At 40.1% G+C, this 14,678-nt stretch overlaps 1 protein-coding gene across 9 annotated transcripts in view; it reads left to right on the top strand.

Moving 5' to 3' along the window:
• CCP110 (centriolar coiled-coil protein 110) overlaps window positions 1-6,339 on the top strand; it is a 28,205-nt gene extending 21,866 nt beyond the window's left edge. For 7 of the 9 annotated variants that reach the window (XM_026650682.1, XM_026650689.1, XM_026650685.1 and 4 more), the window contains one exon: window positions 3,844-6,339. In XM_026650682.1, coding sequence (XP_026506467.1) covers window positions 3,844-3,896 — 53 coding nt within the window. In that variant the 3' untranslated portion in view covers window positions 3,897-6,339. Of the gene's footprint in view, window positions 1-3,534 lie in introns of all 9 variants that reach the window. The other 2 variants (XR_003369738.1, XM_026650687.1) reach the window with 2 other exon arrangements.
• Window positions 6,340-14,678: the final 8,339 nt, after the last annotated feature.

Below are 14,678 nucleotides of genomic sequence, written 5' to 3'. Positions count from 1 at the left end.
CCCAATCAGAACTTGAATGCATATCACTAGAAATGAAATGCTCATGTACCAGCCCATCTACTCTTTCCTCCTCTTTGTGTGTGTGTGTGACTTTCATTTGAAATTCCATCTCCAAAGCTTGGTCTTCCTCACTTAATTACAACCATTGATTGAATATCTTCTCCCCTCTAGTACACACAATAATTTTTCATTTAGGACCACTAATTGAACACTTCTGTTTTTGTTGTGTCCTTCTTTTGCCTTTAATATTGAGCTTTGGAACAAAACTCAATTTCAAATTAAGTGCCTATGGCTTTTGGTAGTGAGTTTAACTCCTCTAATTCTGGATCTACGTGCCCACTTCTATCTTGGTTAAGAGAAAGGGTTGGGTTTTTTTTGTTTTGTTTTTTAAACTGGAACATCTAAACATACGGGGCATGTTTTGAAATCTAGAGTTGCACTTCTGCTGAACATGGCTGGTACACTTGACAGCAGAGAAACAATAAATAGCTTTCTACTTTTTTCATCAAATATGTAGGAGTATAAACTAAAAGCCAAAACCTTAAAGAAATGTCCTAGAGAAATTACTAGAAAAGGAGAAACTTTTTATAGTTTTGTTTTTGCAGTTCTCTAACTATCACATACACAGACGTTAATATAGAATTGTATCTCTTATATATATCCCTTGAATTCTATACAGGGTTAAACTATAAAAAGATGAATTTGTAATAAATTTCTGTGGACTCGTACTAAATTTCTATATAGCCCTATTTGTTTCATTCTTACTGAATTCTGTAATCCTTTTCCACAAGGATAAGTAAAATCTTTCTATATGCTCTGTTTCTCTCTCACATACACTCATGGCTATTAATTGTTGTGTAAATTGATTTTAATGGGAAATAAGACTGCTTTTTGTTTTTTAAAGGTAAAATCCAGATCATTGGTGAATATAGTCAAAACTGTCAGTTTATTTCCTGAATGTAGGCTTTGATCCATGTAGTGTGCACATGAGGGTTGAGAGAGTAGTGTTGAGGCACCGATAAGGCACCATGCTCATCAGCCCTGTTACTTCATCTTATTGGACCATGGGTAAGCTGAGGGGTGCAGGTATTGCATGTTGCTGGGTCGGCAAGAACATTTTTGTGACAAGGTACTGATGTGGTAAGACCTTTAGAATTTCCAAAGCTGCCTTGCTGTGTTTCTTCTAAGTGCAGTTCTTAAGCACCTATAAGTACCCACTTCTCCTGGCTGCCAGTCGGAGTAACAGAACATACTAAAAATGGCATCTACTCACATCATCCTATACAGTGGATTGCGTGCAAGTACCTAAGACCTGGCCTTTCTCCACTCCCCTTCCCACCCTTTCAGCTCATTGCTGAGCATTGTGCATATTTTGCTACACAGATGTCTGGAAAATGTTGAGGTCTAGCCCTTTGCCCAGCAGCTTGCAACAACTGAGCCGTTAATCTTGAAACATGCTTATTCCCAGCATGATGGAATTCTTCCAGATTCACGGAATTGAGATATCTCCCTTTGCAGAGGCATAAGCCAAAATGTGACTCAGATCCTTAGTGTAAGAAGGACTCTGTTTGATGGCTTTTTGTCAGGGTTCCCGCCCCACTCTGAACTCTGGGGTACTGATGTGGAGACCCGCATGAAAGACCCCCTAAGCTTATATTCTACCATCTTAGGTTAAAAACTTCCCCAAGGCACAAATTCCTTTCCTTGTCCTTGGATGGTATTGCTGCCACCACCAAGTGATTTAAACTAACATTCAGGGAGGGGCCACTTGGATCCCTATCCCCCCAAGCCTCTTCACCCCCTTTCCTGGGGAGGCTTGAGAATAATATACCAACCAGATAGGTTAACAAAGTGAGCACAGACCAGACCCTTGGGTTTTTAGGACACTAAAAACCAATCAGGTTCTTAAAAGAAGAACTTTACTTTTTTATAATAAAAGAAGCACCTCTGTAAAATCAGGATGGAAGGTAATTTTACACGGTAATAAAAAGACTTAAAACACAGAAGATTCCCCTCTAGGCTTAACTTTAAAGTTACAAAACAAGAATAAACCTCCCTCTTAGCATAGGGAAAATTCACAAGCTAAAACAAAAGATAATCTAATGCATTTCCTTGCTATTACTTACAATTTCTGTAATTTTAGATGTATCATTTCAGTAGGAGTTGGATTACCTGCATGGTCTCTCTCTTTTGTCTCAAGAGGGAACACACAGAAAGCACAAAGCTTCCCTCCCCCCTCTCCCCCCCCCCCCCCCGGTTTGAAAGTATCTTCTTTCCCCATTGGTCCTTCTGGTCAAGTGCCAACTAGGTTATTTGAGCTTCTTAACCCCTTACAGGTAAAAGAGGGATTTTATGTTACCCTTAGCTGTATCTTTAGATATATATATGAGAGAGAGGGGAAAAAAACCCAAGAACACGAGAACTTAAAATTCTGGTTGCGAATTTCACCTCAGAGACCTGTAATAAATTATCTCCTGAAAGACAGTTCAATTTTATTAGGATTTGAGTATTCTCTGACTTGTATATTTTCCCTATCTTTGTTCTAGTCTGTTTAGGTCTATAGCCTCCTTCTTGACATGGATGTACCACCTCAGGTAGTTTTGCTAGATACACTAGAGCTAAAGGGAAAACATACCCTCTTAGTGTATTTCCACCTCACCTGTTCCTATAGTAAAACCTGTTAGAGGAGCTTTGGGGAGGAAATCTCCAAGAGGATCTCCTCAGAGTTCCTTCTCTTGTTTTGGTGGCGGAGAGAGGAGGGTTTGCGTCCTCACCCCCTTGAAATAAACTGGATGATGTTGCAGGAAGCCAGGGCCATCTTCATGAAGGTGCTCTATTTTTCCATCCCCTCCCTCATCTCCATTGGAGCTGTGCTACCAGGATGACAACTCGTCCGCAGCGGTCTTAGTGAAAGTGGGGTTGAAGGGAGAGTTGATTTGTGGAAACTAAAATAGAGCCATTGGGAGAAGAATGTGCACCTTGCTCCTGGTCTACCAACTGCTTCCCTCTGACCTGCTCAGGCTTCACTCCTCACCCTGTGTGGACTCCATGGGGTGGAGAGAAAGGGATGCTGTGGAGGGTCTGAACCCCCGTTCCCTTTTACATGCAGAGGGTTTCCTCTGTGCATGGATATTTGGGGGTGGGGAAGATCAGGCCCATAAATAACTTACTGAAATACTACAATTAAAATTTAAAACGCTAATGTATTTAGGTTGTGTATTTATGCTTTGCATTGTTCTTGCTCAGTCTGTCTTTCTTGGGTGGTTCTTAAGATTCTTCTGCCTTTGAGGGTGGGAGTTGGGGTGGTGAGGAGGAATGAGTTTCTTTTATATTTGCCTTATAGGGATGTAATGTATTAAAATGATGGTAGATATTCATTGTATAATAGTGAAGAGTTAGGCAGTTTAGAATAGTTAAATGATCCATAGTAGCTTAAAATGCTTAACTAATTTTATGTAATCAAGTGTTATAGTACAATATAGAAACCATCATCATTTCAAGTTTTCTAATCTTTTTAAAATTTATATATTGCAGTTATAGGTGTTTTGGAGTAGCAGGAAAGCAAGGGGAACACTTACTGAGGAAGAAAATGCTATAATGTATAGTTATTTACAAGCCTTTTTACAACTCGAATAACCTGTTTTATTCATACATTTTAAGGTATTTGAGAGAGAGAATAAATTATGAAAATATTAATTTTTAAATACATCTATTTAAAAGCATATTTGAACAAGTTTGTGTATTCCTGTCTTTAAAATTTTGGGTTTTTATTGGACAATTCTTTTATAAAAAGAACAGTCACAATCACAGAATGTTAACTTTATGTTTCTGCTTTATTTTTAGGAGTATATGCAGGAAGAATCCAAAGAAAGAAGCCAAATGTTGTGACAATTTAAGACGACAGCACTCGCTCGGATAAAAAAAAAAAAAAAGCTATTTTAATGCAATAGTCTCTTCAGCATTGGTTCAGATCTTGCATCTCCTATATGTATGCTGTGAATTGACAAATGTACACATTTAACATATTTTGCATATTTTAAGGACATACAGTAGGTTTTTATGGAATGATGTTAAAGTAATGGAGAGGGCTACAAATAAGTTCAGTTCTTATACTCATGAAAACAAATTGCATGTTACAAACCTGTTAGGTATTCAGATTACTGCATACATATGTCCACATTCAAAATGCTCTGCTGTAGAGAAGAATATAGTGCAACATTGTTTATTTCTATCTTTTTGCCATCTCTGACTTATTCTTGTATATGTCATGCACTTTTTTGTACTATAGGAAATATATTTACAATTGCAGTTCATACACATTAGTCTGTATAACTGATTTCCTATGTGTACATATTTTAGCCTTTTACCATAAAATTAGAGAAGTAGAAAAGATAATTTATTCAACTGTAACAATACTGTGCGTTTTTCCTCTGTGTATTTGTTTGAGAGCAGCATCGCTGGGTGTATCATTACATATGAGTGTGCTAACCTCTCAATTTAAATACTAATGACTGATATTGTTACACTCATTTCTGTTGACTGTTTGCAGACATGGATCTGAGTTAATTGCTGGCATAAATGTGCAATTCTATTTACATGAATGAAGTCCCACCTGTTCTCACGGGTGGTGAATTTAGGCCACTATGATGAAACATTCCAGGCAATTTTTCCTCCATACTGTTCACTGCATTTTCTAATTCCAAACTACATTTTGATCAAGATGAAGTATAATTAAGATGTAGCAATTCTATGACACTGTACAAGAGTTCCAGAAGGAAAGACTTTAATTGTCCTCAGCAATCATACAGATGACTGTTTCACACCATTGTGTGTCTTAAGGTTTTATTTTTGACATTCCTAGAACTACTTTACTGTCTAAACAAGTAACTTGGAACAGTTTTTTATAAAAAATAATACTGTCATCAGTAACAGATCCAAGCACTGAAGCCATGCTTCCATGTTCTGAGTCCCTAAAACTTTGCAAGACTTAACCTCCAAAACACATGCTCCTGTTTGCCCCTGTCTTTTTGGCTATTTCAGCCATTATGTATGAATATGCTTCTTTAAAAAGAGGCTGCTTAGTAATTTTAATCTTGATAATGAGCTTCTTTGAATCTTTCCTTGGTTTTCAAATAAAATAGAGAAAATCTTGCCCCTGTGTATATCCATCCTTAAAGGCAGGTATTATTCAGTCAATAGCATACTTCTGTATCCCCACAGCTTTAAGGGTGGTAGAGAGGAGGACTGTTTAAACAAAATAAAGGGTACGTATTTAATGAAAATGTCAAATTTTACTGTTTCACTAGTATAAATTTGCTATAACTCTTAACTTTGGTGGAGTTAATCCAGGTGGACATTGGTATAACAGCAGACTTGACCCAAAATATTATCAATATTCATTAAATATCTCAATATAAAAATTAAATAGGTGGAAGGAAAAATGCCTTAATACAAAAATGCATGTATGAATTAACAGAACTTGTTTGGGGATGGCCTTAAACCTACAAGTTATGGTTTGCATCTACAAATCAGTACCTTATCCTGTACCTTTTGTTGCATTATTATAAGCAAATGTTACTTATCATGCAGTATTTTAAACTGAGCCAGACATGTACTTGAAAAAGAGGCAATACTAATATGAAGAAATATTTAGAGGAGTAACAGAGTACTCAGTGGTTGTGTACTGTGGTCCTATTTGAAGGCTCTGAGGCAGATCCTCAGCTGGTGTTAATTTACACCAGCTGAAGACCTGCACTTCTCTGTTTAAACACTATTATTCTTTAGTTTCCCACCATAATACAAAGATTTATTATGATAATCTGAATTTCTTGGATTCCTAGTCATTTTCAAAACTTTATTTTTGTTCTTAAATTTTGCATTACTCTACTGTTAGTCTTTTAGAGGAAAACATTTCAGGAATAACAACGTTAGAATGACAAGTGAAATGCATCATATTTTATTAAGAATTCTAGACTACCTTGCAGGTGGTAACGTTAGACTAGCTTACTTCCTGTTGTATGTTAGTGCTAAAATTGATTGTAGATGTTTTCTGTACTGTTAATTGGCATTTGAGGCAATACATAAAAAGTAGGCTTAGTCTAAATATTTAAAAAATGAATGTTCAACTTTTGTTCAGGTTTCTTAACTAAACCTTTTTTACTTTAAGAATGTTTCAAAGTTTGTGTACTAAAATATCATAGCAAAATTTTTTTAACTTTCATAAGGCCTTCTTGACAAGTGCCAGAATTTTTTTGTAATTTGATATATTTTGTATTTATTTATACATATTTAATTTTCAATTCACTTTATTTTTGTGGAATGTAATGTCATTATTATGAAGTGTATTTATTTTTTGTACTTTATTTCATTTTCACCAGTCTTGCCCCTTTCGTTAAATATACTGCAAAATAAACTTTTTTTAAATCTTTAAATATTTGCATTTTTCTGGATTAAATAAACGCATGAGATAAATTCAGGAGAAAGCGGACTTGAAATATTTCAATACAGGGCCAAGGGCATCCAAATTATTTTTAAATCAAAGAGTTGAAATTTAAGAAGCAGCAACATTATAGCTTCACCAATTTGATACGACACTGCTTCCACCCAGTCCTGCATTCCTTTTGCACTTAACTCCTGTGACTTCAGCGAGGATTCTGGTTGTTTAAAGAAAGCAGGATTGGACCCTTCAATTGCTGCTTGTTCTGAATGATTAATTAAAAAATGTGGGAGAACGATGCAATATGAACAATATATATTTTATACTTAAAGCCAGAGACAAAACTTGCCTAGCTGTGTGGTATTCACGGTGAGCTTATGGGTCAGAGCCTCATCTAATGTAAATTGGTGTAGTTCCACTTATGCAAGTGAAGCTGTGTTGATTTATACCAGCTGAGAATTAGTCTGTGTAAATTCAATTGCAGAAGATGATTGCAAAAATACTCCTTTACAATTAAAATGGGAATTGATGGGCAACTACTGTGTTGATTGAATACAAATGACAGTTCCATATATGGCATTGTCTACACTGGCAAGTTTCTTAGCAGTAAAGCAGTTTTCTGCGTTGTAACTCCTGAGGTGTACACACTGCCAAGCCACTTAGTGTGCAAAAACTGCATAGTTGCAGCGCTGTAAAAAACCCACCCTGACGAGAGGTGTACAGCTTTCTGCGCCGGAGGTACAGCACTGCGGTGCCAGTGTAGACACCATGGTCAATTACAGAGCTGTATTTGGCCTCTGGGAGGTGTCCCACAATGCCTGTTCTTGCCTCTCTGGTCATTGGTTTGAACTCTACTGCCTGGCCCTCAGGTGACCAACCGTCATCCCCACTCCGTAAATTCCTTTGGAATTTTGAAAGTCCCCTTCCTGTCTGCTCAGTGATGCGTACAGTGGTCTCAGCACATCTTTCCAGGTAGCCATGCCTGTTCCACGCACCAAGCGATCCCCAGCTTGGAGCAATGCCGAGCTGCTGGACCTCATCAGCATTTGGGGAGAGGAGGCTGTCCAGTCCCAGCTGTGCTCCAGCCATAGGAATTATGATACCTACGGACAGATTTCACAATGCATGACAGAAAGGGGCCATGACCAGGACACTGCAGTGCAGGGTCAAAGTGAAGGAGCTACTGAACGCCTACCACAAGGTGCGGGAGTCAAACTGCCACTCCGGTGCTGTGCCCACGAGCTGCCGGTTCTACAAAGAGCTGGACGCAATACTCAGTGGTGACCCCACCTCCACTGCAAAGGCCACTGTGGATACTTCGATGGCTCGTGTGCCTGTCGAGAGTGGACCAAGCCAGGAGGAGGAAATCTTGGATGCGGATGTGAAGGGGGAAGAAGAGGGGGACCCAGAGGCAGAGTACGACTCGGAGGTCAGAGATGCATGCAGCCAGGAGCTCTTTTCTACCCTGGAGGAGGATAGCCAGTCACAGCTGTTGGATCTTGGCGAAGCATAAACAGGAGAGGAGGCCCCTGGTAAGTGGATTTGATTTTGGGAATCTCTGAAGTGAGTTGTTGGGGGCAGGAGGGTTCATAAAGCAGGCTTGTGTCTGTATGATGTGCGAACCACCACATGCTTAGTCTGAGCAGCGGAACAGGCTGATTGACTGACTCCCTCACTTCACAGGAATCTGCCTCAGAAATCTCCAGGAAACTCTAATGGAGATACTGGGCAATCCACTGCTGCAGGTCCTTTGGCAGAGCTGCTTTGTTTCTTGCCCCATTAACGGTAACTTTCCCGTGCCACTCTGCCATTATCGGGGAGCGGGGGGACCCTTGCTGCACACAGGCGAGCCACATAAGGGCCAGGGCAGAAGCCACAGTCTTGGAGAAGACCCTCTCTTGATTCCCTGCTCACCCTGTTGTCCCACAAACTTATACAGGATCGTTTTAGGGGTCAAGGCAAAGATGCCACATTTATTATTAATCTGTAACTATTAGCAAATACCTCAATGCTTACACACACACACACACACACACACACACCCCAAAATGTTCTGCAGCTGCTGGATAGTTACCAGTCCTGATTGTAGTTTGAGTTCGCAGCTTGGGATCGTAGCTCGTGACAGCTAACTGGCCAGGAAAGCTGAGCACGAGGAGGAGCCGGGTCTCTGTCGGGCGCGCACCGATGCTCCTTGATGTTGATAGCAGAACGTTACCCAAAGTCTCTCATCTCACCCTTCCTTTTTTATAGGAGTTTAGTTTGGATTCAAAGTTCCTAGGTCTCGCTGTGTCACGCCGCCTCTGGGTTTGGTGATCACCCGTCAATTGCAGGCGTGACTGTCAGCCTGGGACCTGGCTTTGATCTTCCTTCTGTTGTTTCTTTTTAGGGTGGATGCTTCTTGCTTGAGTTAGGGCTGTTGTCTAGTTCTTCAGCCGTTAGTATTTGAACTTTATCTCATCAGGACGGGCTGGTGCTGGAGGTTGATTCTATCACCCATGCATCCCTCATTCACACATCTCAACTAGACTAATAAAATTACAGCAGGGTTTGCAACAATGAAGGTTGCAGCAAGCCCTTACAAAATGGAGTAAGTGTTTTAAAATGGGGTTTGAATTACAATATGGCACAGAAGTTACAATGTAGGAAAAATGGCAAGTGTAATGAAAGTTACAATGTAGGCAAAATGGCAAGTGTAATGAAATGGTGAACAGAAGTTACAATGGTACAGTGAATAACTAAAAACAATTTCATTCACATTGGTTCTACAACCCTCAGCAGTGAGATATCTTCCATAATAAACATAGCCTGTGGAAAATGTGGGGACAGGAATAATTATCAAGCCCCCACTACAGTATTGGCTCTCCCCAAGAGCCACATGCCCAGTGGACAGTAGGGTCTAGGAACACTGATTTACCCTGCCCCTGTGGCTACTCACCATTTTGGGGGTCTTGTGGCTCATGTGTGCTTGCCTGGGGACAGCCAGTTAGTGACCAGTATGTGAATACTGGCTGTGGATCTGTGTGCTGCAAACACAAATTCTGTAAAATGTGTTTTGGCTTCAGATATGACCTTGAGAGCCCAGCCTCCCTCTTTATCGCCGGCTGAATGGCTGTGCAGAATTAGAAAGTGGCCATGAAGAACTAAGGAGGACTTTCTGCGTGAGGTTATGATGCACTCCGTGGCCGAAAAACAGGAATTGAAGGAGTGGCAGGGCAGCGAGAAGAGGGACCTAAAGGAGAATGCGGTGTGCCAGAATGAAGCCACAGAGCAGCTCTTAAACGTTATGGAGCACCAAGAAGACATATTCCAGGCGATACTAGCTCTTCAAACCGAGCAGCTCTGCGCGCGCCCTCCCCTACAGCTGCTGTCGCAAAACTCTTTCCCATGCACCCCCCAGACACCGCCAACACACTCTTATCAATCTCCTGGCTCCAGTCTGTACCCGAGGCATTCCACTCCTCACCCGTCACAGTCCAGCACTGCGGACTCCAGTACCCACTGCACACAACACCCATCCCTCTGCAGTTTAGCCCTGCTGAAGTAGAGTACCCGCTGACTGTACTCCAAAGGAGAAGGTTGGACATGATCCCTGGACATACCCAAATCGTTAATCATCCTGGGACACTACCTCCTCCTGTGACCTTCCCTTTCCCCATCCCCCTCCGTGCTGATGGGTTGTTTTTTTTGTCTCTCTCCTCCAGGTGTTGTTTTTAATAAAAGAATTGTGTTAGGTTGCAAGCAATCTTTATTCTATTAATTAGTAATCTTTCATGTAGGTTTTTACTTAATGTGCCATGGAGAAAAAAACTTTGTCATTCTGAAGCTTAAACAAATGTAAGAGCAAAGAGTAAATGACAGCATTACAAAAGAGTAATTGATCAATATCTTTGCTCTATTGGGAGTTGTTATATCATTGAGGAAAAATCAGATTTGAAACATAGATTAAAACAATTTAGCATGAAGGATTTTTTTTCTCTTCTCCTGCTGTCCTAAATTTACAGTATTGTTTAAGTGTAATATGTGGGATCCTGCAAACGTTTATGCATGTGAATAAAGTTACTTGTGTGTAAGTGTTTAGCTGTGTGTGTATTGCTCTGAAACATTAGGGATTAAATAGTTTTGCTTGTAGAATGCTGTTTTTGATGGACCAAAATACTAATCTAATATTGCAAACTCTTTATTCCTATAGAATGGAGTGTCCTATAGCTCCTATGTAAAAGGGAGGTGGGGAATCTAAATATACCTTTATCTCTGAATCTATGATTAGTCAGATTTAGAGGAGGATAAGCAGTTGTTCCAGACAAATCCGAGGGGCAAAAAAGTCCACCATTTTGTAATCAGAAAATATATTAAAGTACACCTCTACCTCGATATAATGCTGTCCTTGGGAGCCAAAAAAATCTTACCGTGTTATAGGTGAAACTGCGTTATATCGAACTTGCTTTGATCCACCGGAGTGTGCAGCCCCCCCTCCCCGCCCCCCCCCAGAGCACTGCTTTACCGTGTTATATCAGAATTCGCGTTATATCAGGTTGCGTTATATCGAGGTAGAGGTGTATGTTCCCCCCCACTATAAATACACAAATTACAAAAAGCCCCAGGACACTTGTCATCTATGAACCCAATAAAACATGCTAAATAAGGACTTCTGATTAACTTTGATGGATATTACTCAATGATTTAAACATCAAAGCAAATAACCAGTTCTTTCTTTAAATTATTGGTGTTCATGAAGTTTAAATGAAAATGGCTTTAATTGTATGAGTCTTTAAAAGACTTGATGAAAAAGTCAAGGACTGAACCTTGAAGTCCAGTAAAGAAAACAATATTGAAGGATCAGAAGATTGTGCTGGCGCATGTTAGTGGAATTTCTGTTCTAAGTAGGGAGAATTTTTAATAATTAGAAGAGGGGTATTACGGTCTTGCAGTAGTGAGACCACAGTTAGGGTGCATCAGAATTTTCCGTTTTACATTGCATCTCAGTGTCTCATCTTTTTTTCTGAACCCTTTTTTGGAAACATGCCATCGGGAATTTGAACCAAATTTCAGCCACTAATTAATGTGTGGAATGATCTCCAATGTGTGTTTTCTATTTGCATGTTGTTGGAGTTTGAGGAAACTAGAACACCAGAAAAGCCTGATTTCCTCCCCCCCCCTGCACATTTGCTGCTGTCTGAGCCCTAGCAGTGACTTCAGAGACAATGAGCCACTCATTATTCCTCCCTCTACTTTATTCATATACTTGATGAGAATCACTGTTGCCTTGATTGTCATGGCAATGGCTGCCTTGGATAACTGATTTACCTCAGACTCCCATAACATTAATACAAAAAGATTCCCAGGAGGAGTTGGAAGGAAAGCAAACTGTTTGCATGAGCTCCTTTGGGTTTGTATAGAGGTAAGTCACACTGTTTCTTTTCAAAGGGTAACTGTTACTTTCCTTAAGAAAAAAGAAAGTTACATGAAAATAAGATACAAAATTCCATCTCCATTTCATGGTTTATATTTTTTCACAAACTGGAGGCTATGACTTTCTGAATATTTATCTTTTTTAAAAAAGAGAGAGATTAGAGTTGAGTCCCTAGCTAGAAGCTGCAGTAAATCTTATTTTTCGACTGCTGTGAAAACGTAACACATTAAATAAATGTTTGATTTAAATAGCACATATTAAAAAAAATTTCTATGAAAAAAATAAAGAAACTTACAGCCAAAATCTTCGTTTAATGTTAGTTAAGTTTGCTCTCATCAATAAACTAAACCATAACAAATTAGAAAATACAAAATGAAGAACGGAAAAAGGATTAAAAAATTGCCAAGTCAAACTGTAGCAGAAAAGTCAAGGCTGGAGTATTCTGCATATACACAAGGGGGCTGAAATAAAGTTGCACAGGTACCATTCATTCTGACATTTTTTAGTGTTTGACTTAGCAACCTTTTAATCCTTACCTTTGTATTTCTTAACTTTTTTTTATGGTTTAGTTTATTGGTGAAGACAACCTTAACTAACATTAAACAATGTCTTTTGTTTGGGAATAGATATAATAGGATGCCAGGGTTCCTTTCCAGCTTCTACGACTGGTTTGCCTGTCATTTTGGGCAAGTCGCTTAACCACCCTATCCTGGCTTAGTTTATGTATCCTAATAGTAAAAAATGAAGCATTTTATAATAATCATTGAGATAATACATACAAGTGTAAAGTAGTATTAGATGTATTTTTGCACATCAGAAAATATAAATAAAAAAAAATCTTACCATTCCCTATTACTAAGTTAGAAACACTTAAAAGAGACAGAGTCAGTGATACCTGAAGTTGTCTGGTTCATCTTAAATGATGACAGTTTTAAACATTTTTGTTTTTGATGTCATTAAAAAAAATATCTTAAGCAGTAGCTATAAGAACTGAGGCCTGAGAATACCTTTTTTTAAAGCATTGCAACTGGTGTATTGAGCTGTATTCACCATTTCAGTTGGTGTCAGTGAGAGCTGCATATGTGGATCAAAAGCAGTACTCTCTAAAATCTTATTTCACCCTCCACAGAAATACAACCACTTCTGTGGCTGGGTGCTGCAGCTGTCTAAGAGCACACGCTAACTACACAATAGTTTTGGATATGTGAAATAGACTGAGCCTAATTAAAACTAGAGTACAGGGTTAATTTTAAGAAGGCAGATTGAAATTATCCAAATTACACAGTGACAGCTGATTACTGCCCTATATTTGCCATGAAGGGGCTTCCATCATGCTCCTGGTCAAGAGCTGTGAGAAATGAGATGTGCCTCTGTACTCAGACCTCTTCAACCACCTGCCAGTTCGTGTGTCTTCTAGATGTCCTTTATGGTCACTTATGCCACCACAGGACATGACAGTGGAATTTGCTTGGTGTAATGACAACAGCTATGACAGTTTTTAATCACTCTCTTGTCACCGATCCAACTATCTGTCCACCAGGTTTTGACCTGCCAGGGCACCTGTGGTCATCCCTGAATCGGTTTCAAACAGGACAGAGCAATTGTATGTCCAATCTATTCAAATAGGGTTTCTCTAACAACCTGCAATGTAGATGAGGTCCAATACAGACTATGTCACATATCCTTTATGAGTGCCCGCTGACTTACTTTGACAGTGGGCTACCAGCTCTTCACCTGGATGATGACAATGCTATCAAATGGCTGGAAACACTGAGCATACACTGAGGAATTACACAGTGAGAACAAAATTCTGCTTTCAGTTCTGCATGGTGGATCTTGACTAATATTCTGATCTTTCTATACGTATGCAACTCCTGACATCTGAATATCAGAGCTGGGATCTTGCTTTGGTGTGGAGTTTTATCCTAACAGCAAAGGATAGCAATGTGGGGTGGCATGTAATCTAATAAACCCCAAGGGAAATGATTGCAATTAGCTGAATAAATGGGAGTCAGTGAGTCTTCAGGATTTGGGAGCCTGGGGCTATCAGTATATATGCACAGACCAGTGGTACTGTACAGTATTCCCTGACAGGTTTCAGAGTAGCAGCCGTGTTAGTCTGTATCCGCAAAAAGAACAGGAGTACTTGTGGCACCTTAGAGACTAACAAATATATTAGAGCATAAGCTTTCGTGGGCTACAACCCACTTCTTCGGATGTATTCCCTGATTAATCCATTGCTAACTAAATGGTCCATATTCACTGACATGAGAGCTATTTGACCTGACCAAAGCAGTGATCTGACCTGTTGCACCAGGTTTCACTGACTGCCTGTGAGAGACACTACTTACCAGGTCAAGGTTTCCCCATCACTGGGGAGGGGAACAACTTCATTCACATTCTCCCTTCTTGTGAGAGATCTCACCCATCTAGAGCCTCCCCACACCTCAATATGGGTGTGGAGGGGAGACCCCATCACTGCCTGTGTGAGAATGAGACCCTTTGTGTGTATTTATGCCTAGCAGGGCAAGGTGCCATTTCCTCAGGATGGGGAGTGTGAGATCCCTGCAGTGCATAGGGGATGTGTGAGGCCACTTCATTGTGGAGAGGCTGAAGGAAGCTTACTCTGTATTGACCCCTAGTTGCATGGAAAGCTGCCTCAGTGTGCATGTGTGGGCTCCAAAAAGACCACTTCAGGGTGTCTAGGAAGGGATGCCCGCAGTGTGCCTGGGAGACATCTTCCTCCCTGAGGTGAGGCCAGTGCTTACTTTGTGCAGGGCTGAGTCCTGGCACCTCTAGGCTTGGCAGTTCATAGCCCTGGCACCTCTGCTT

This window comes from Terrapene carolina, unplaced genomic scaffold, assembly GCF_002925995.2.
Source record: "Terrapene carolina triunguis isolate 2854851 unplaced genomic scaffold, T_m_triunguis-2.0 Scaffold93, whole genome shotgun sequence".
Taxonomy (NCBI): Eukaryota; Metazoa; Chordata; order Testudines; family Emydidae; genus Terrapene; species Terrapene triunguis.
This window is presented reverse-complemented; position numbering and strand designations above follow the sequence as displayed.